We start from the raw sequence: 21,379 nt of genomic DNA on the forward strand, positions 1-21,379 counted from the left end.
GCTATTTTCAAGGGTACTGAAGGGAGAGGAAGCCTCAAACCTGAGATTCTGAAGCACGTTCAAATCAACTCTGAACCTCACCTGCGTCAGAACCCCTGCAATACGCTTGCGTTAACACTTTATATGTCATACTCAGCTGTAGTTGAGAGGACCCTACAAACAGCAGGGTACATGTGTATTCATTCAGGGGACCTGTGTCTTTCAGAGCAACAGGCTGAATGACCACTCTTAGGTGGAGTACACTGAAACCCAGCCACGTTTTACAGTGGTTACACCAGCTCTGCCTGGTCTGGCACCTGGTGCTAACCTTGTGATTAACAGATAAATATGCATGCAAGTCCATGGGAGGATCACTTCCTGCTACTCACAGGCTGCTGGTGTACCCAAAAATACCAACTGCACACTGATTGGACAGGTGAAATGCCATGCAATACTGATTGCCCGGCCTTTGTGTATACGCTCTCTCACTTTAGACAGTCACTTTATACAGTTGCCATCAGACAGCCAGAAAAAAACAGACTGAGCGAGGGCTTACTTCCTCCATTGCTTGATCTGCTCCGGGTTGGAGTACTCCTTCAGACACTCGGTGATGTGGTCCCCGATTTTGATGAGGCACTGCCGGGTGTGCTCCAGCTGCTCCCTCTCCGACAGGCCCTTCTCTGGCCGGTCCAGCTGCTTCAGGGCCGCCTTCACCGGGCGCATCCTCTCCTTGCACTGAGACACGGGATGGGGGGTGGGGAGAAAAAAAACAGACATGAGCCACCAGTGTTCATGACTCTGTGGCAAGCCAGGGAGCCAGGGCAATCGGACACTAACCAACGCGTTCAGAGCACCCAAGCAAGTGCTGCACATTGTCAGAGGTGGTGGTGGTGGTCATCATCAGACATCATACCCATCCTTGAATGTAAAGCACTTTGTGATCAACGAGAGGTGCTATATATTATTATTATGATTACTAATGTGGTTACCATTATCATTATTACAATCGTCTAATTCAAAAGAGCAAATGGCAATAAATGTAGCCTGGGGAGATCTGGGGAGTGTTGCTGCGATATGGCTGACACTTTCTAGCATTTCAGGAATAACTGGCAATGTACATTGGAATACGTGCTCATGACTTAAGATGACACGGTAACTCAAGTATGGGGGTCGTCACAGAAGGCTGAGAATGAGAGGTTAGACACTGATGGTGTGTGTGTTCCAGCTGTTTCACTCGTCTTATGCAGCCGCTTCAACCTCCAGCAGGATTACGCAGACTGTTGGCAACCTGCTGGATGGTACCTCGTCTGCTGTGGGACTCACCACACTAAATGTCTTCTGGTCGAGCTCCTCAGACTCCTCGGAGATGGGAACATTGTCACCGCTAGCGGTGATGTGAACCGGAGTGTCGGCGGGCTTTTTTGACTTTTCCCGAATCTCCACTTTCACCTCAGTTATCTGAAAATCAGTCACAGAACTCGCACTGAGAATCCTCAAAAAGGCATTTTGATCCCTCAGGCACCAGACCTTCTTTTACTTTGTGTTTTAACACCTGACTTCAATGCACGTTTCAAACAATATAAATGTACTAGATCAGACTGCAGCCACATGGTTAATATCTGTTGGATTGCTATAGTTGTATACATAACACTACTGCATTTGTTGTTAGAAGTAAAGTGAGTATCCTGGCATGGTAGCCAATACTCCACTGTGTGAAAGCACGCTTTGCTTGCATTACAGAAGGAGAAGGCAACCCTGGTCTTGGAGAACTTGAGATGCTTCCAGTCCAATCCTCATAGCTTACATAACTGGATCAATTATTAGGCTAAATCGATGTCGGCGACCATGTGCTCCAAGAACACTGTATTTAACCATTTAACACTGAGACCTAGAAAATCTACCGTATTTTGGAAATCCACGAAGACCAACGCCATAGTCAAAGCCGTAGTGAACAGCATGTGTGGTTTCATTAGTGCGGTAAGAACCAAGCATTCCCCAGAACTGACCTTCTCCTCTTTGATATCCTCCTTCCTGTGAGCTGCCTCCAAGGGTTTGGACTCCTTCTTCTCCTTCAGTTCTTTCTTCTCCTTCACATCGCGGCTATCCTCCTTCTTGTCCTTTTTGCTCTCCTTCTTGATCTCCTTTTCCTTTATTTCCTTCTTTTCTTCTGGTTCCTTTTTGACGACCACCTCCGGCTCCGGCTCGTCCTCGGCTTCTTTGACTGCTCTTTCAGCTTTGGCTCTTCTGCTGGGTGTCTTCACTGGAACAACCTCCTACAGGCAAAGAAATACGGCTCATTTATTCCACAAGGCACCAAGAGAATCCATGCATAAGGGGTCCGCCCGGTCTGCATTTCACTACGTGCTCACTCCCCACAATGCTACAAACAAACTGTTTACAAGTGTTAACAGATAAAGTAGGGTGCAACCCCCCCTGCTACACTGGTTGATGTGGCACAAGGTATGAATATACTTTACATACTAACACTGTTGAGAAAGCAGTAGTATATAACCGTAATATAACGTACTGTCCTTTGCAACCAGTGGACTTAGATCCTACATGCTGAATCTGAGCTGATTTTTCAAAGAGTTTAACTTGAATTATTCAGCAACATTTGCTACGCAAATGCCCTAATCCAGGAAAATTTGTATAATTTGTCTATTATCCATTTATGTGGCTTGATGTCTACTGAAGCCATTTTTTCAAGGGTTCAACAAGGCTGGCACACATGGGAATCAAACTTGCAATCCTTTGCGTTACAAGACCTGCTCCTTACCACTATGCCACACTGCTGTCCTGTCTGGTGGTCGGGTAATCTTTGCAACGCTTTAATAATAACATACCTTTTCCTCCTCCTTCTCGTCCTCCTCCTCCTCGGAGCTCTTGTCGGAAGGAAGCGGGGAGGAGTCGCTCTTTGCCACCTCCTCCACCTTCGCCGGCTTCACCGCCTTGTTCTTCTTGTTCCTGGGTTTCCTCTTTCGGGAGCTGGCCTGCAGACACACACGCAGATTTTAGCGCCGAAGCACACCGCCTCGCGTTTTTCGTGCGAGTGGAAAGCCCGCACCTTTCAGCGGTCAGCGGTTTGGCATTCCGGGAACGGCGCGGGCGTTCGTTCGGGGAACGAAACGCGGCCTGGCGGACCCGCCTGCCCCCGACAGGCGGCGGTGTGCTCGCCGGCTGAGGGCGACGGCCGCCACCACTTCCTCTTCCGCAAGTCAAACTGAAAGTGAGTGCTCAGCAGAAGTGCCCTGCCTCTGCCAGCGAGGCCTGGCTCAGAACATCTGCCCCACTGCCTGCCAGCTGCACAGCCCTGCACACTAACCGTCAAGATGGAGGACACAGGTGGCTGTCCCAGTTCAAGGGGCCACGGCACTCCGCTAAGGTGCCGTGACGATAGAGGGGTATGGTAGGAGGGTGCCTTATTTCTGGATGCTCGGTTGGCTGTTTAAGGGATACAGGACTTCATTTCTATGGAACCGCAAAAGATTCTTGTGAATCAATGCACTGTTAATACCCTGTAATATGCTACTGTGATTTATTAGGCGATCTGTGTTCACACTGCTGATGTGTCCAACAATTCTGACATGTGTTCAGTAGTGTTCCTGAAAAACATCTGATGACTGACTGTGAAAATGGTGAATGCCTCCATTTCTAATGCATAATACTGTAACCTTTACATTTAATTTACACAGCATACCACAAAATACTACATTTATAAAATGGATATATGCTGCAGCAAGCACTCAGAATGCCCATTGCAAATACTAACTTGAGCTTAAACTTCAAGTTAGCAAGATCACAGCCTTTGCAGAAGACAAGGTTGAAAGAACTTTGCCTGTGGGCTACGATCACTGATGGTTCACACCGTATAATGCACAACAATCCCACACAACATGAAGCCTGTTACTACCCCACTCAATTATGAATGAAATGGAACACTATCAGCTAGTCCCTCCCTGGCCCTCCCAGGGCTTCCACCAATCAGATCGCACCTTCAACCTTCATTAGCCCACCCCACAGAGCTCCAGACAACCCCATGACATAAAAACAGGAACTACCACAGAGAACGAAGATACTGTTCTGTGCTCAAGAAATTCTATCGTTATAATTTCTAGTTATACGAGGACATGTGTGTTTTTGAAGTTTCCTTCTGACCTCAGAATCAATGAAAATGACAGGGTCTTTGATTTGCAGTGCAAAATGAGAATTAAAACTGGTACATGCTGAAGATGGGTGATTTCAATTCATGCTAGAGCCACAGCATGAGCTTCTTACAACGCTGAACTGCGACTCACCGTTCCAGCTTGCCTCTGCGCCTCCTTTTTGGCCAGGTCCCTGCTCAGTAATTTAATGAGGTAGTCAGCTCTCGTCTGCAGCTGCTTGGCCTGTGGCTTCTTATCAGGGTCATCTGGCAAGAGCTAAAAAGGAAGGGGGGGTGGGGGGAAGACACCAAAAAGAATAAGCACATCAATAATACAAAGCTGGTGTCATGTTCCCAGAGGGGGACTGCAAATAAGGGAGGATCCTGCCGGTAAACAGAGCCTTCTGGGTCAGGGCGGCACCTTGTGTGTGAGGTTGAGGTCCGGGTCCATCTTGATCATCTCCCAGCTACCGTAGCCGTACTCGTAGATGCCTATGAGCAGGTTGGAGTCGTCCTCTTTGCCCCATTCGATGTCGAAGTGAGCCGCCTTCGAGTGGCACGGAATCGTGTACCTGCACAGGGTGGGGGGGTGGGTCTGCATTTAGCAGCACTCTTTTGCATTTTGCACATTTAGCAGCACTCTTATCCAGAGCAACTTAAGTTACAGTTTTTACTTGTTATCCATTTATACAGCTGCATACTTACTGAGGCAACTCTGGGTTAAGCATCTTGCCTAGGGGTACAGCAGCAGTGGCTCAGCAGGGAATTGAACCAGCAACCTTTTGGTTACAAGCCCTGCTTATTACCACTATGTTACACTGCCGCACGTGATAAACCTAAATTAGGTATGGCTCTGTTAATATGAAAAAGTTAAACCCTAATAAGACGTTATGACGTTATGTGCAAAATCTATGTGGTCCGTTCAGGTGGGGACAAAGTTTCCTGAAATAATGAGTTTATTTATACCATTGCACATTGCATTAAGGATTGCAATAATTTACAGTGGGTGTGTTCACAAACGGGTCATGCAGGTGAAATGGGGGAAGCAGGCTGTGTGGAAGCCCTTGTTTTAAAGGAGAACAAGTTCGTACCTCTTTCTCTCCTCGGGGTCGGCAGGAATGGACTTGTGGAGCGGCGCCAGCTCCTCCTCGTGAGAGATCACCAGCTTTGCATTCACCTGCACCCCCGAAATCCGGAACGTGGGCCCCTTCACTTTCCCCCGCCTGCCTCCTGGGGGCATCGAGAGAAGGAAGAATAAACAAATGTCCTGTCCCGGCGGCTGGACAATGTCACACTTTAAGAATTAAGGAGTCTGAATCCCCCGTGCAAATGGCCTTAGTTTGTTAGATTTGCCTTAACACAGTTTACGTTTCCCACAGCCCTTAGTGATGCTGTTTACATTATGGACGGCGTTATGAATTACCTGAGGTCTTTTCTGGTCCGCAGGGGTTCTCTCTGAGGGTTTTTATGCAGCCGTTGTGTACGGTTTCGGCCAGCCGTTTGAGATCGTATTCCGACTTATCCACAAGCTCTGCGTCCCGGGCGATCGCGTCCAGCCTGAAACAGGGGGGGCACATTTGATGAATGAACTACACAGCACGCTAAAAATAAGAGTGTGTCGAAATATATTTCTAGTAGGTTTACCTTTCCAGTGGTCCGCCAAACTTCTTGTAGCTCTTGATAAATCTATTAAAAGAAACAGAGGAATGAAATGAAAAAAAAATGCATTACATTACTGTCATTTCTCAAATGCTCTGATCCACTAACAACTTACACAAGTTATTTTATACCACAAGGTATTTACTGAGGCTATTGTAGGTCAAGTACCTTGCCAAGCATACAGTAGCAGTGCCCCAGAGGGGAATCAAACCAACAACCTTTATATTACAAGCCCTGCTCCTTATCACTACTCAACACTGTCACCCAAACAACAATTATATGTGAACTTAGGGAGAAGAGCTGAGGACTAAGAAATAGTTGAGGTTGAAGAGGTTGGATTTGGGTCTGGTACACTGAGAAGAGCAAAGGGCAGTTCTGGGGTTTCTGGGGGCATTGCGAGAAAAAAAATAACCATCAGAAGCAGATGAAATAGTCAATTATCCGAAGGATTCAAAACAACTGATTCCTCACCTTCTAATCTCTGCATCACTGAAGCCCTTGATGTTCTCTCGCGGGATAGTTCGCGGTCTCCCTCGTTTCTTGGGACGCTTGCGGTCCGAGACAGAGTCACTGTCCGACCCAGAGTACCTCCTGTTTCTGCTGCGCCTCCCTTCGTTCCCGTTAAAGTTTATCTGGAGAAAAAATTTCATTCATTCACATTCCGAACCCAGGACCTTGCCCTTGCTAATGACCACAATGAATGTAATTTACTGCTTTTGGACATCAGTTAAATGGAAATCAAGTTAGAATCCCCGACAATGAGGGAAAGACAGATGTACAGTATTGTATGCACTCTAAGCGCTGGCCGCCTGACCTGATCAACTACACAAAAGCTCATTCAAGTCCTGAAACACCCATGATGCAAGTCCAGTGACTGTACATATCCCATACATTGCTGTACTGCCTTTGTAGACTACACTTTACACTTGTGTCTCAGACGTTGGTTTCAGTCAGTGATTGTGTGCTTGAATTCCTCTCTTAGTGAGCTGTGGAGCCTACTTCCTCTCAGACGGAAAAAGAAGTGAAATGTGAGACCTGACATCTAAAGGCAGCCAGCGTCAGTCATTTCCCCATTCGATGAAAATACCCACCTGTTTGGCACAGTTCCGCATGCGGGGCAGGAGGTAGATCTCCTCCAGCTCCTTCTGCCTCTCCTCCTCCTCCAACCTCCTCCTCTGCTCCTCGGGGATGATGTCGTCCCAGCTCCTCTGGTTGCGATCCGAGTCTATGTCCATTTCCTCGTCGTCCATTGTGGAGAAGTTTGCAACCTGGAGATGGAGCAGACAGTTGTGGGTGAGAAGGGCCAAGAAAGGCCGTTACTAAGCTAAATCCTTAAGGGCTGTTCCCAAATGAGGGGGAGGGGGTGCTTATGTCTGGACTGTGTCTGGCTGGTACCTTAAACTGTGAGAGCAGCTCCTCTCCAACTGTGGACGGACCGGGGTCATTCTCCCTGGTCTCAGCTCTTTTCAGGATCTCATCGATATCCATTTCCTGTCAGAGGAGATAAAATGCAAAACTTTTTATAGAAAAACGCATATCTGGGAGAAAATCAGCAGCGTACACCCATTTATGAGAAAGCCTCCCTGACCTGTGGTTCCTGCTCCTCTCCTTCCTGCTCTTTGAAAAGCTCTTCAGCACCAAACTTCAGAATTGCAGACAGCTCCTCCTTGTTGAATGGGGTGGAACTGCAAGTACAAATAAGCACATATTTAATACAAAAGATTGATGCATCAAAACTAGGCCTGGTAATGTTAATGTTCCACATTTAAGTAGTTCCCCACATTTATCTGTGAGTTGCCTCGGCCTAAGGTGTCCCAAACACCTTAAATGGACAGACCATTTGCAAACGTAAATGTTTGTTTTTCAAATGCTTGCCTTTTATTAAACGGGTATTGTTTCACAGCAATACCCGTTTTCACAGTTTGAAAAAACTGTTTGTCCAGTCAAAGAGCATAGTTAAGCTGCTCATGTGTTACAGCTTAAGGCCCCCCCTCACCTGGATGGGGCAGAGCCAGTGTGGAGCACGGTCTTCCCTGTAGTGTCCATCCTCTGGATGACTAGGTGGTCCAGCACCATCTTCTTTTTTGCTCTCTCTATGATGTCTTCTTCCACAGACCCCTTTGTCACCAACCGGTAGATGTTCACCTTAAAAAAGAGAGATATCACTTCATACCCTGGAGAATGCTCTGGGGCCATTTCTCACAGCTGAGTTAAAAAAAAAAAAATCAACAACACAAAATACAAAATACAAAATACAATATCTTCTCGGATGATACCTGTCTCTTCTGCCCAATCCTGTGAGCTCTGGCTTGGGCCTGCAGGTCGTTCTGGGGGTTCCAGTCGGAGTCGAAAATGACAACTGTGTCCGCAGACGCCAGGTTGATCCCTAGGCCCCCAGCTCTCGTGGACAGCAGGAAGCAGAAATCCTGACAGTATGACACAACACAAATGAGTACTCACAATCCTGAATCAGGGAGCCATACACACAAGTGATCTGGTTTTATTGTTAGTAGTAATACTAGTGAGTAATACTACTAGTAGTAGTATTATCAGCGGTAGTGTTTATTTGCCGATATTCAGGGTGACTCACATAGAAAAAGTTTAAACAGCTGATGAGGTTCTGAAGCAACTGAAGTACCTCATCTATTGACCCTATCATTACTGAGTACAAATGTTTGGATAAAAGGTGCACATCTATCCTTCAACAATGCCAGGGGGTCAATTTAGTAACAAAAGAACATGGCTGCTCAACACACACTTACCTCTGAGTTCTCAGCATTGAAGTGATCCAAGGCCTGCTTCCTCATCTCTCCTTTAATGGAGCCATCCAATCTCTAAAAGGAGAACAAGAATTTAGACACAACATAGAGCCTAGAACATTCTTGAACACCCTCCGTTCACAGGCACCTCTGCACTTCATGTGAAAATATAACAAAGCAGTGCCTGATTGGTGGTACTCAGCATTTCTTAAACAGCATCTGAAGCACCAACCACCCATATGCCGGACACGTCCAACTAAAGCACTTTCTGTTCAACTTCCAAACACCTACTGACGTCACTGATTTCCCCACAAGTCCAAACTCATGTTAAAAGCTCCTGGTAAGCAGATGTTGAAGAGTAATCGCAGAGTGCCGTGTTAAGTTAGAGACAGGGGTCAGACGAGGACGGCGCCTCACCTGGAAGAGGAACTGGCGGCTCTTCAGGTACTCGGCCAGAATGTCCAGCATGCGGACCATCTGAGAGAAGATGAGGACGCGGTGGCCTCGCTCCTTCAGCCTGACCAGGAGCTTGTCCAGCAGGATCAGCTTCCCGCTGCTGCGGATCAGGTGCTGCGTGGCGGAACAGGGAGAGAAAGGGTTAACAACTACCCCTGCTGTCACACCGCTCAGTCTACAGCCATATATCACACAGATTTAATCCATCTATAACTTCGATTCAGCCCGATTCACTTCATACACCTTGGACAGGATGTGCACTGGATTGGATATGTGTTTTACATACAAAGGACTCCCAATACATGATACGATACATCATGCTCCAGAACAAAGGCCTTTTACATAGCCAACCAACAGAGAAGTTCATCACGTCTACGATGCCCTCCCTGCCACAAACCCCACACCTGAAGACATTAAAATGACTATAGTTTCCTCAGTTACTTTTCAAATTTGTGAACTAAGTGAGTGTTGTGCCACTCCCGTGCAGCAAGCTCACCTGCAAGGCGTCTTGCTTGTTGTAGATCTCGTTGTCCTCCGGTGGCTTGATGAGGTAGCAGTGGTTACAGCACTTCTTCAGCTCCATCATAATGTTCAGGAAGCCCGAGGTGCTCCCTTTTGTGCCTTTACTGAGAGCCTTGTAGTTTCTGGTTAAAATCCACCTGGTGCAAGGAAAAGCGCGCAGTGTGATTACCATGCGACACGCAGTCTAATCTGCCTCCTGGTCTGCTGCGCTTGTCTTTTATTCTGTTGTCATTTTACTTCAACAGGATCCCTCCTGGCCTCTGTGGCTATTGTACGTTCCAGGCTAATGCAGACTGCAGCATTCATGTTTGAATTTAGAAATTAGACGCATCACTTGGACAAGCAAGATTTTGTACAGAATGTCTGCTCTAGCCGCTTGTTTCACTTGTCGTTTGCGTACAGCGTTTTTTTTTTTTTTTTGGAAAAACGGAGAACGATGCCGGAAGCACAGGAACAGCGTGGTGCGGACGTGATACGCTCTTACTTGTAGTACTGCTTCTGTATGGCGCTCATCTCCACCCTGAGGATCTGCTCTACTTTGGCAGGCAGAGACTTCTCCACGTCCTTCTTGACCCTGCGCAGCAGGAAGGGCTCCAGCTCCTTGTGGAGGCTGGTGTACCCCGAGTCCCTGCCTTTCCCATGCTCCTCCTCAAATATCTCCCAGGAGTGGAACCTGAGGACACGCAAATGCAAAACGCAGACACACCGTGAGCAGAAGCCAGCCTGAAATAAGTTCCACGCAGAGAGGCTCAGACCGAACGGGGAACAAGGAAGAGCCTGACAAACGATGGCAACACAGTGCTGTGCCTTTTGCATTAAACTCAATTGAAGACTGCTGCTTCAATAGATCTTTCAGGCTTATTTCCAAACAGCGAATACATCACGCGTGCCACACTTTGATAGAGCATGCATGGAAATATGCTGTTTAATTCAAACGAGTGGCAGAGAAGTAAAAACTAGTAAAAAAAAAAAAATGCTCTGCCACATACAGACAATGAGATGAAAGCAGAGCGGTGTAACCTACTTCTCGGGCATGATGAAGTGCAGAAGGGACCAGAGCTCTTTGAGGGAGTTCTGCAAGGGCGTGCCCGTGATGAGGAGGCGGTGGTTGGACTTGAAGTCGATCATGGTCTTGTACAGGAGGGAGTCGTCGTTCTTTAGCCGGTGGGCCTCGTCCACGCCGATGAAGGCCCAGCTCACATTTCCCAGGAATGACTGATGAAAGCCAAAGAAGTAAACGCTAATCACAAACATGTTTGTGCTGTTAGAATGCTGAAGACAGTCCCTCTGGTCCAATCGTCAACAGCTGAGAAAGCAGAGGCCTGACTCATTTTGTGGTCCAAAGAGGATAAGCGATGTAAAACGGTTAGCCTAACCCTAAAGTTTCAATTTCCCAAACACAAAAGGGCATTTGTCCTCTGCTTTATTGACTCTGCGGCTTGTTCACTGGGGATTGTAGAGGTTTCATCCACAAAAGACTTTGCTACAAACTGAAAACCAACTACTTTAAGGACCTCAATGGCCTTGACTTCCAAAATTCAATCTGAGTAATACAAACCATCATTTTGTTTGGTAATTTACACATTTAGGATCTTCACATTATTTATTTTTTACTTTCCATCTGACATTCTGCTTCTATCATCCCATCCCACTGTGTAAATCGCTCTGGATGAGAGCGTCTGCTGACTGACAATTATTGCAGGTAATGTAATGCCGAAATGTCTATCTATTGCATTTTGTCAAATTTTGCTTGATTCCACTGAAATGTTCTCATCCTTGTTGCTTCAACTTTGTTTGAATCTAACGGACCCTGCCAGGACACACATACCTTATCTTTGAGCAGAATTTCATATGTTGTCAGCAGGATGTTGAGTTTCAGTCGCTTGTTCTGTGGGTGCATCCATTCATGTGTCCTGATCTGCATGCAAAACACCACATTTAACATAGATTTAAACAAAAATACAAGACAAGACCTGAAACATTTCCTTCCTTTTCGATTCTGGTATGAATTAGCTGCCTTTGCCTAAACTGTAAAAACCCTCTGCAGATTGTCATTCATTTATATACACATATCATCTTTCTGGAAGGATGGCTACAGTTCAGTTGACACTTTTATCTTCTCTCCATCATCTGAGCTCTATGCTGATCGCAGAGGTGACAAAAAGGTCCTGGATGCATACCATGCCCCTGCTGCTGATGTCACCCAGGTAGACCACCACGTTCATCTGGGGCGCCCACAGCTGGATCTCCCTCTGCCAGGAGGTGAGGGTGGACAGGGGTACCACCAGCAGGAAGGGCCCGTAGAGCTGGTGTTCGCTGAACAGGTAGTTGAGGAAGCAGATGGTCTGGATGGTCTTCCCCAGCCCCATCTCATCTGCCAGGATGCAGCTGTTTCCCCTGATGGAAAACGCAGAGAAAGAGCGTTGGGATGAGACACAGCCAGTGCCAACAGGGACCCGAGTGGTGGCCAGACCTGATGGGAACGTAGAAAGGAGTACTGGATGAGGCACCACGTGTGCCACCAGAGCAGTGCTAAGACTGGAGCCATGGCTGAGAAGTGCAAGAACCTCAAACAGAACGTAAGGTAACAAACCAGACTCAACGTACTTGCACCAAGAATGAGCCATCCAGTTCAAGCTGTCCATCTGGTAATCTCTGAGCTCCAGTCCATCCCCGCCGATATAGGGTGGCTGGTTCTTCATGGGCACGAACCTAGGTCTCTGCTTTAACACCTACGGAAAGAGAGGCCCGACACCGAGACTGAGATTAGAAAATGACTCATCGTTATGGCGTCGTATTCGGCGAGGCTGTGCCCATGCGCCAGGGGCGATTCGAGAACACGTGCATTGGGGTTTTCCCCCCCGAATCCCAGCATGGCTGTGCCAGAGCGGGGGCGTTTTCTCCTTTTCGTCAGGGCTGAGCAGTTACCTTGCAGTCTCGGGAAGGAATGGTCTTGGACTGGTTCCTGCTCATGTAGTCGTCGATGCACTTCTGGAACTTCCTGGATATGAGAGCTCCGTCCTCCCAGCTGCATTCCGAGTAGGAGAGGCCCTGCCATTTGCACAGGTAGTCCGGGTAACCCGCTGCCGACTTCTGGTTCGAATGAGCTGACCAAACGAAATGAACTTCACTTAGAAACACGACAGAAGACATCAACTAACCAAGGTGGCATCCTATAACATGGCTCTCCCTACAGGCAAACTGACATTCTCCATGTCTTTACAGTGACTTAGGAAAACATGATGGTTTTGTATTCAAATTACCAAGATGATGCGGAAATTGCAAGGGGAGATTCTGAGGCACATTACTTTCAAGATATTTTGTTTTTGCACAAACACACATTTGCAGATGCTTTTGACAGCCGACAGCAGTCACAAGTAACTTTTGGTTATGCTGTAGCCAATGAGCTAGACCATTTGTCAGTGCTTTCAGCACACTGACATTGCAAGACTTGAGAGTAAATTAAACCAAGCTAGTGAGTTATATATTTTGCTAGCTGTAAAAGGGAAAAAATAGGAAGTAATCCAATTTCTTATTTGGTCCATTTCCATTCATTTTATAGGGCCAGTGAGACAATCCTCCACTTTAGTTACTTTCAAAGATTATTATGTATCTAAACACTTGATATATGCACCCTGTTTGATATATGATAAACAGTCATGAATCAAGTAAGAATGCGTCCAATTCTGTCGACAGCATTGTGGAGAGTACCCACCAATTATTCTTTCCACAATTTGATACTGTGAATGCAGATCATCCATTAGCTCCTGTTGACAGTTATAGTATTCTACATCCTCAGGGGAAGCCATTTTTAGCCTGGAAAATAAGCCGAACATACAGACACATTCACTTCAAATGAAGAAAACGAGGATGAACTCTGATTGCATAATATAGTCACAAAGAATATTGGAAAACAAACCAGAACTGATCTACCAGCTTGTTCACAGTAATTCACTTTTGCTGCGTATTTGACTTTGAACAAAATCTAATCAATACTGTCACTCATGCATGAAATGCATACGAAATATCGTATCTCACATTTTCTGAAACATCTCAAATGTGAAAGGATTACAAGAGGAAAACCGCCCGCGCCGATGGGTCCTACCATTTCTTCCTGTCCTGTTCCTTCTTCTTGAAGTTGTCCAGTTTCTTCATGCCCTTGACGTTCTGCTGCTTGAGCGTCTCTTCGGTCTCCCAGGTGTTGTGGATGTGGGACCATCCCTTCCACTTGATCAGGTACTGCTGCTCTCCCTGCTCTTTGCTGGGTGAGAAGTTTGCGTTGGGGTCGCCGTCCGCCTCCACCGCGTAAACCGTCGTGGTCCCCCCCGTGGCTTTTGAAAGACAAGGGTGAGCGTTAACTCAAGCCTCCTGCGCGGCTCCACTTTTAAAGGTTTGGTTTCACAAAGCAGTGAATTAAGTCCTCCATAATATTCAACATGATTTTTCACGAGGAAGCCACAAGTTCACAGCACATGGAGTTAAGCAGTGTTTTCATTTTGACTAAAAACCATGGGAAACTATTCCCTCAAAGTAACATCCTTTTCTGTGATACATCAACACTGGTTGATGGACAACGGTTAACACCTGGTCCTTTTTCCTAACGCCTGACATTTAAACTTTTCACCAGTTTAAACTCTAGACAAAGCTGGCTCACAAGCACCAGTCACCTGTACCGCATCAGATATTTAAACAGATGTGGGGTGGAATGGGAGAGACTCACTTTGTCTCCTCCTTATCGTCAGATCTATCACTTTCTCCATAGCAGAAAACTCCTGCCGCCTATATCTCATTGGATATTCAAACAGATATGAGGTTGAATAGGAGAGGCTTACCTCTTCTGCTCCCTATTGTCAAATCTATCACTTTCTCCACAGCCTAAAACTCCTATCACCTACATCTCATTGGATATTCAAATAGATGCAGGGTAGAAGGGGAGGGTCTTACCTCCTTTCCTCCCTATCCTCATGTCCATCACTTTCTCCAGAGTCTCGAACTCATCCTCTTCAGGCTGCGGGACGTCCTCCCCGCACACCTCCACCAGGTCATCCGAGTCCGTCTTCATCTCCTCGTCCTCCTTGTAGCTCACGTTGACGGTGGCCTGCCGACGAGGCCCCGACAGCTTCTTGTCGAAGTCGTCCTCGTCCTCATCCGAAGAGGACGCCGATGGCTTTTTTTTGGGAGCTTTGCCTTTTTTACCGTTTCTGGCGTTCGCCCTGGAGGAGGGAACGAACACCGTATCACGAATGGGTGACCGGGTTGAAGTGGTCCTCACCACAAACCTTCCCGTCCACCTGACTTTCTAAGGGCATGCAAGTTTTACATATCGACCCAGTGCTATTATTCAGTGGCTTCATTGCTCCTCTAAAAATCAAAGTCGGGGAAAAGTGTTTGGCATACCAAATGAAGTACATGGCCCTAGCAAAGATGTCTGAGAGGCGCCTGGCGCAATCACCCTCTTTCTGCCAGATTAATTTCCAGTCCTTGTTGTACAGAGAGCGTATAATCAGTATTAAGCCCCAAACAGATTTACATGTTAATGTAGGGTCATGTTAAACAGAGAAAGGCCACTGGTGCCTTTTATAGAAGGGGCTTGTGGTGCCAGACTCCATGCATTAGTTGATAATGCTGCAATTCAACGTGCACTCTTTGAGAGTGGTTCATTACAACCAGCAATATGGCAAAATACTCTTTACAAAAAAGTAGCCCCCAAACTATTCACAAGTGCAGACAGATACAAAAGTAGAATTTACAATCCATTGTTACACTGGTTGATGTGGCACAATGAATGAACAGACTTTATATATTAACCCTGCTGAGAAACCAGCAGTACATATACAAACTCTGAGTGCTGCCATGTCACATATCTGTATTAATGAATAAAAACAGTCATGAACTGAAATTGAGTTTAGAGAGAATGTTAGTGGCTTTGACTAAGGGTTTAAACTGAGTACACTTAATCTGAATAAGAACTGACTGATCACTCAATGAGCAACAGTGAAACAAGGAATTCTCTATAATACTGGAACAGAATACAACTGATTTTCCACAAATAAATTTTAACTTCACTCTTCAGAACCTATAACAGCAGCAACCAAAAAAGCTCATTCAGTCATTTCATGTTTCAGCACAGTAGAACACCTACTTGTTAGGGGGCTTCCTGCTCTTCACTTTGTGACTTGGCTCATAGTCTGAAACGGTCTCATCCGTGTTCTCAGCCTCATCAGAAGAGTCTGACTCTGAACCGGAACCAGAACCGGAACCTGATCCGGACCCTGACCCGGAATCAGATCCAGACCCAGACCTAGTACCAGACAGAAACATTTTTAAATTCAGATTTGCTGGATGCACACGCAGACAACAGGCTTTTGAATTGGCCATCACACACTGAACTATGCGAGGCTGGGTGAGAAGTGCATTTTAAAAAAAAGGACAAAAATGCAGCTTTCCAGGAGATGACTGATTGCATTGACATTCTCTCTCTGGATTTCCTCAAAGAACTCACCCCTTATGCTTTCTCTTCCTCTTTGACTGACTGGACGAGTCATCATCAGAGTCATCGCTGCTGGATGAGTCCTTCCACAGGAAGACATTTTACAAGAAACAGTCAGCAACACACATACACATTAATCACAACAAATTACAGTGATGGGAGATTCAACAGTCTGTGAACCCCCAAAATGAGTGGAGCCACCATGCGTTATCAGTGAGTCACTGACAGTCTTTTGATTAGTTCAATCAAGTAAGTGGCTGGTGCCACACAGTAGCTCCACCTAATATCGGATTCACCCTCACACAAGCAACTTATTTCTGTTTGCTTCACACAAACAGCATTTGATAGGCTCCTCTATCGGCGCAATCGGAGTGTTTTATCAGTCCAGAGCACTCTCAGTAGAGACTGAAGACCAAAGTGGCACATGTGCCAACTCCTCCAACACTGAGGATGGCGAACCCATTTTACTCAGTGAGATTATGGCGAATTTGACCTTTTGATGGTGAACTGATTACAATGGTACAGCGTTACTGTAAATAACCGAGAAAGAGACTAGACTGCAAATGCATGCTTTTGGATTTATTTTATTTACCCACTCCCAGAAAGGCACACTTGTGGGAAAAACAGATTAAGATGTTGACTTGTTTAATTACCCCCATATGAAGGTGAACTGCTACAGGCCTTATTGGTGGCATAATGTGTTCAACTAAGAACATCTGCAGAACTATGTTTGCATTTTTCAAAGAACTAAATGCACTCATACAGATCAGCATTATGGTTAATACACGTGAAGAAAGATGGCCGCTTTCCAGCATATCAAATCCAGAATGTTTTCAGTGGCAGGCATTTCTGACACTTTATCGGCTGCTATAACCTCAAAGGCATCATCAGCATGGGGGATTCATCTGTGGATCAATGCGTTTCACATTACAGCACCTGTGGTAAATTTCAATGGTGTCATTAGGTATTTAGGCTATTGATCAGAGACGAGGCCCCCCTGCATCTGAATCATGCCTGCTGCAGCCAGTGCTGTGAATATTGCACATTATCACAGGGTAATGCCTCGCTGTTACCGTAATTGACGCAGTGCTAATTCAGGTAGGGCCGTGGCTGCGGGGAGTGTTCACTCATTACCTCGTCTGAACCGCTGTTGGAGGAGCTCTGCTGTTGTTTTTGCTGCTGTTGCTGCTGCTGCTGCTGCTGCTGGAGCTGCTGTTTCCTGAGCATGGCTGATCGCTGCACAGCCAGAATGCTGGGGTTCGATTTCCAGAACTGCAGCCAGAGCACAGGACACCAAAGTCGGAAAACAGGCTCCCGTTCGGGGGCCTCCGAAAGCTGACTAATCATGACCAACATTCTGGTGGACCATATGCTACAGTTACATCGCTTCACTTCATGAGAAAATGTCGGCATAAAATGGTTAAGTCACTGATGTTATCTGAACAACTGCTCTATGGCTTATAAAGGGGAACCTGTGTACAGTAAGAGCTAAGGTGATAAGGGTTGCTGTGCAATTATGTCCCAATCTCTTTCCCAGAAACAGCAGTTTGGCCCACTGTCTGATGGCCCACTGTCTGACGACCCCCTTGCCCCCCCACCCCACCCCACTCACCCTCACTACCCACTCACCTCCGCCCCATCGATCTTCGGGGGTTTGTTCTCCGGCTGGTTCTTCTCCTTGGACTTCTCTGAGTCTGAATCCGATTGGCTGCCGGAGTCAGAGCCGCTTCCTGAGTCGCTGCTCCCCGATTGGCTGCTGCTGCTGCTGTTGCTGTTGCTGCTGGAGCTGGATCCTGACCCGGATCCGGAGCCCGACCCGGATCCAGACTCATCGTCTGAGTTACTGCGGAGAGACACAGAGGAACTGAGAGGGCTACACATGGCTGAAGACAGAGTCGTTTTCCTGGAAACCCCGGGGGAGAGTGGGTGAAAGATGACCTAGGGAATAGCCCTGTTTCCACGTGGATATTTCCTACATTCTGGTCCTTCCATTCTAGCATTTCTTAAATCTGGTCTTTTGAAGATCGTAGATGAGCCTCTTACTGCTCTCAATATGCATTAAACTGCCATTTTGTGTTCACATTAAGAAGCAAAACTACTTTCAGTTTCACATAAAGCACTTTCAGTTGGTTTCAACTCAAATAGTTGGTTTCAATAGGGGCTGCCTCTGCATAACTTATTCCACAACCATTGTCCAATAACCCACAAAAGCTCCAATCAACAAGTAGGAACAAGGAGTTCATTCAGTTTTAATAATTAAATTAAGCTTCATATTTGGTATTTACATTTCTTTTCTTTTTGGGTAGATTATATTTAGAAAAATATACTTCAGACGTTTAATGAGCCCTCAACCAGAATTGTAGCTGCAACCATTTTCTCCCAAATGGTAGATACTGATCCAGGATCAGTGCTTAGGGGCGGTTCTACACAGCATCTCCTAAGTGCTGCTTCCTGTTTCCTGATTAGGATGCAGCTGTACTCACTCTATCGCATGAGTAAGCAGAGAATTAAGGCACCCACAGAGCAACTCCGCTGATAATGACAGCATTTAACTTTGGCAGGGAAAAAACAAGGTTTATTGTGACTCAGGGAATACACCCTGATTCGTTACTTTCAGCTTACACAAAAAATCAGTTTAGTCAGCATGAGTGTGTTTAAAGTGCAAGCAAGCCAGGGCCATTTGCACTGCAAAAACTTACAGTACAGTAAGGTATGGTCCATGGAACGCTATTGTTGGTAACCAAGGAGACATCCAATCTTTTTTTTTAAAATTATTATTTCTGATTCATGCAACTCACCTACATGTTCCACAAATCACAACATCTTTACAGGAGTTACTATGCTTATGTGCTTTCTTAGGTTTTAATGACTATTTGAGGGTGATCCATTTTCAACAGTAATTCATCATTACATTTCTTTTCCCCAAAACACGCTTTGCAGGTCTGGCTTTCTGGGGCTATTATGACATCCTCGCCAAGAAGTTGTGGAAATCTGCCAGAATAAACAATTAAAGGGACCCATTCAGGCAAATGCAAACCCATTAAGCGATTTGTGCCATTTTGTTTAATGTTTTCCCTTAAAATGCCCCTAATGTCTGCTTCCGAGCACCAAATGCTGGTGTACAGTTGCCCCTCATGGTAATTATAACAACAATATTACTAACATTACTAATAAGTCCAGAGTTCAGTCCATCCATAATGTTTTTCCTGCCATAATAATTACAATATTAACATTTCAAGAGACTAGGTTTCAAAAAGACTAATAAAGCTGTACATAGTTCACCACATTTCCCATAAACACAGGGGCAACCCAGAATGTCACTCACTTTTGCACAGACTGTACTGAATGTGGTGAAATCTCACCATGGGAGTCGTTGATTCTTAACGCAACCTGCTCCTCAAGGCTAGCCAGACGAGAACGTTCTGTCATCAGGCCTTGCCCTTCCAGGTAAACAACTCAAAGACTGCTTTGTAACACAATGGGTAAATTTTGATGCTTTACACCAAAGCATGACTGTACCTTTGAACACAGCGGCAGTGCGGTGTAACGGCAAGGAGTAGGGTTTGTAACATCAATGTTGCCGGTTCGATTCCCTGCTGGGGCACTGTTGTTGTATCCTTGGGCAAGGTACTTAACCCACAATTGCCTCAGTAACCATAACTGTAGACAAGGATTACATTGTAACCTATGTAAGTTGCTCTGCATTTGAGTGTCTGCTAAATGACAACAATGTAATGTAATTGAACACGTCTTTCATGTCTACCGCCAAGCCATCAAGGAGCCAGCTGACTATGGCAGTTATTTAAAAGATAATCATAAAGAAAGGGATTACCTTGATTCTGCACTGCTGTTGCTCACACTTTCGTCTTCACTGCGTCCATCCATTTCCAAGCCTCGGCAATGAAGTCTTCAGAGTCAGTCAACCCAGGCCGCTTCTGATGAAGTGTCACAACCACTGTATACAGGTCTCCTATTTAGAGTGGTTCACCTGTGAAATAAAATGTCAAAAGGAATTATTCGTGAAATTTCACAGTTGCATCAGCCTTCCCCCCCCACATTTCACTTGGTAAACATAATTTTTAACAACCCGGTCAGGTAGTTGGATGCATCTAGAGCAGCTAGATTTTGCTATGTATTTTAATGCTTTAATGTGCTTCCTGCCCAGGGACTGCAGATGCAAATTAGATACATAGCTAAATCTGGTGCAACTAAAGTGTTGCGTACAGCCCCTGCTAAATAAACTAATAAATGAAACTAAACACCCATCTGCTAGTAAGACAGCTCTGATCAAGTTCAAAAACAAAATGAAATGTACCAGCATCAGAGATGAGAATAAATATGGCCAACATTATCTCTGCACCAAACTCTGCATTATGCAGGGGATAAAAGTTCCAGGAAGGAGCGTGTTGGGGATTTAGGAGTTTAACAGTATACATAGTACAGTGCATTCTTGGACCAGTCCTACAGTTAGTTACGAGAGGGGGCCAGGAATATATCACACTGAACACGTGTCCCTGTCTAAGAAACACGATTCCATCAAAGGCTGTCGTAAGTTTTTGGCCAGGAGTGTTAAAAGTTTAATATAGGTACTCACTCAGAACTAATAACATTCAATATTTAAACAAAAAAAAGACTTCATTTGCCTCCACTTTGTAGCTACCATGCTAAGAATACACTGCTTCATCCGGAAGACGCCCAAGTTCTGCACTGAACAGATTCATCGTGTTGCGACTGTTCAGCGAATTCAACAATGCGGATTTCATTCAGCCCTGCTTTGAACTTCCCTTTCACTGCAGTGCTGTGAGCAGCTCCACTTGAGTGCCCAAATAACATACAGGTACTACAGTATGAGCTAGTAAGCCTTGGTCTCATGGAATATGGATGACACAGGAGAATAAATCAGGGGTCATTACACACAGAGGAAAACTTAGGGCATTAAGGTAAAATGAAGAAAATGAGCACAAATGAAAAATGTTAATGATACCTGAAGTCACTTTCACTGCTCTCCCTTGGATACTCATCTTAATGCAAATCACATTCTCCATCCATTACCACAACACATTACAAAATTAAATCTTGTCATGTTTCAAATTTCTGTAATAGTGATCAAGTCACGTCGTACATTGTAGGTTGCTGCTGTAATATAATTTACACTCCCCTCACATGAATGAATTGCATCCATGGCATTTTAGCAAAACCAGAGGTTAGCCATCATTTTCAGTTTTGAAAATTGCTAACCATCAATGTTTAATTAATCAAAATTTAGTTGATCTTCTGTTCACCGCATCTGTGCGACACTGAGCATTCACATATTATTCTTAGTCCAACTGATATTATTTGTGTGGGACTGATGTAGTTTTAACTACAGTTAGC

The 21,379-nt window shown here is 45.5% G+C and overlaps 1 protein-coding gene across 1 annotated transcript in view; it reads right to left on the minus strand.

Moving 5' to 3' along the window:
• Positions 1 to 21,379, minus strand: part of chd1 (chromodomain helicase DNA binding protein 1) — a 30,353-nt gene that overhangs the window by 2,758 nt on the left and 6,216 nt on the right. Inside the window, exons 2-33 of the mRNA XM_036528771.1 lie at positions 19,839 to 19,994; positions 17,636 to 17,849; positions 17,141 to 17,278; positions 16,019 to 16,089; positions 15,659 to 15,817; positions 14,461 to 14,729; positions 13,622 to 13,847; positions 13,232 to 13,332; positions 12,445 to 12,623; positions 12,124 to 12,248; positions 11,697 to 11,913; positions 11,345 to 11,434; positions 10,541 to 10,731; positions 10,001 to 10,189; positions 9,491 to 9,653; positions 8,956 to 9,108; positions 8,542 to 8,613; positions 8,056 to 8,205; positions 7,776 to 7,924; positions 7,368 to 7,464; positions 7,175 to 7,270; positions 6,871 to 7,047; positions 6,251 to 6,411; positions 5,765 to 5,806; positions 5,544 to 5,677; positions 5,212 to 5,350; positions 4,542 to 4,692; positions 4,275 to 4,397; positions 2,823 to 2,969; positions 1,986 to 2,252; positions 1,303 to 1,437; positions 536 to 714 (exon numbers count right to left, since the gene is read on the minus strand). Of these exons, the coding sequence (XP_036384664.1) occupies positions 536 to 714; positions 1,303 to 1,437; positions 1,986 to 2,252; positions 2,823 to 2,969; positions 4,275 to 4,397; positions 4,542 to 4,692; positions 5,212 to 5,350; positions 5,544 to 5,677; positions 5,765 to 5,806; positions 6,251 to 6,411; positions 6,871 to 7,047; positions 7,175 to 7,270; positions 7,368 to 7,464; positions 7,776 to 7,924; positions 8,056 to 8,205; positions 8,542 to 8,613; positions 8,956 to 9,108; positions 9,491 to 9,653; positions 10,001 to 10,189; positions 10,541 to 10,731; positions 11,345 to 11,434; positions 11,697 to 11,913; positions 12,124 to 12,248; positions 12,445 to 12,623; positions 13,232 to 13,332; positions 13,622 to 13,847; positions 14,461 to 14,729; positions 15,659 to 15,817; positions 16,019 to 16,089; positions 17,141 to 17,278; positions 17,636 to 17,849; positions 19,839 to 19,891 (4,757 nt within the window). The 5' untranslated portion in view covers positions 19,892 to 19,994. The remainder of the gene's footprint in view (positions 1 to 535; positions 715 to 1,302; positions 1,438 to 1,985; positions 2,253 to 2,822; positions 2,970 to 4,274; positions 4,398 to 4,541; positions 4,693 to 5,211; positions 5,351 to 5,543; positions 5,678 to 5,764; positions 5,807 to 6,250; positions 6,412 to 6,870; positions 7,048 to 7,174; positions 7,271 to 7,367; positions 7,465 to 7,775; positions 7,925 to 8,055; positions 8,206 to 8,541; positions 8,614 to 8,955; positions 9,109 to 9,490; positions 9,654 to 10,000; positions 10,190 to 10,540; positions 10,732 to 11,344; positions 11,435 to 11,696; positions 11,914 to 12,123; positions 12,249 to 12,444; positions 12,624 to 13,231; positions 13,333 to 13,621; positions 13,848 to 14,460; positions 14,730 to 15,658; positions 15,818 to 16,018; positions 16,090 to 17,140; positions 17,279 to 17,635; positions 17,850 to 19,838; positions 19,995 to 21,379) is intronic.

The sequence above is a fragment of the Megalops cyprinoides genome, chromosome 5 (genome assembly GCF_013368585.1).
Source record: "Megalops cyprinoides isolate fMegCyp1 chromosome 5, fMegCyp1.pri, whole genome shotgun sequence".
NCBI classification, from domain to species: domain Eukaryota; kingdom Metazoa; phylum Chordata; class Actinopteri; order Elopiformes; family Megalopidae; genus Megalops; species Megalops cyprinoides.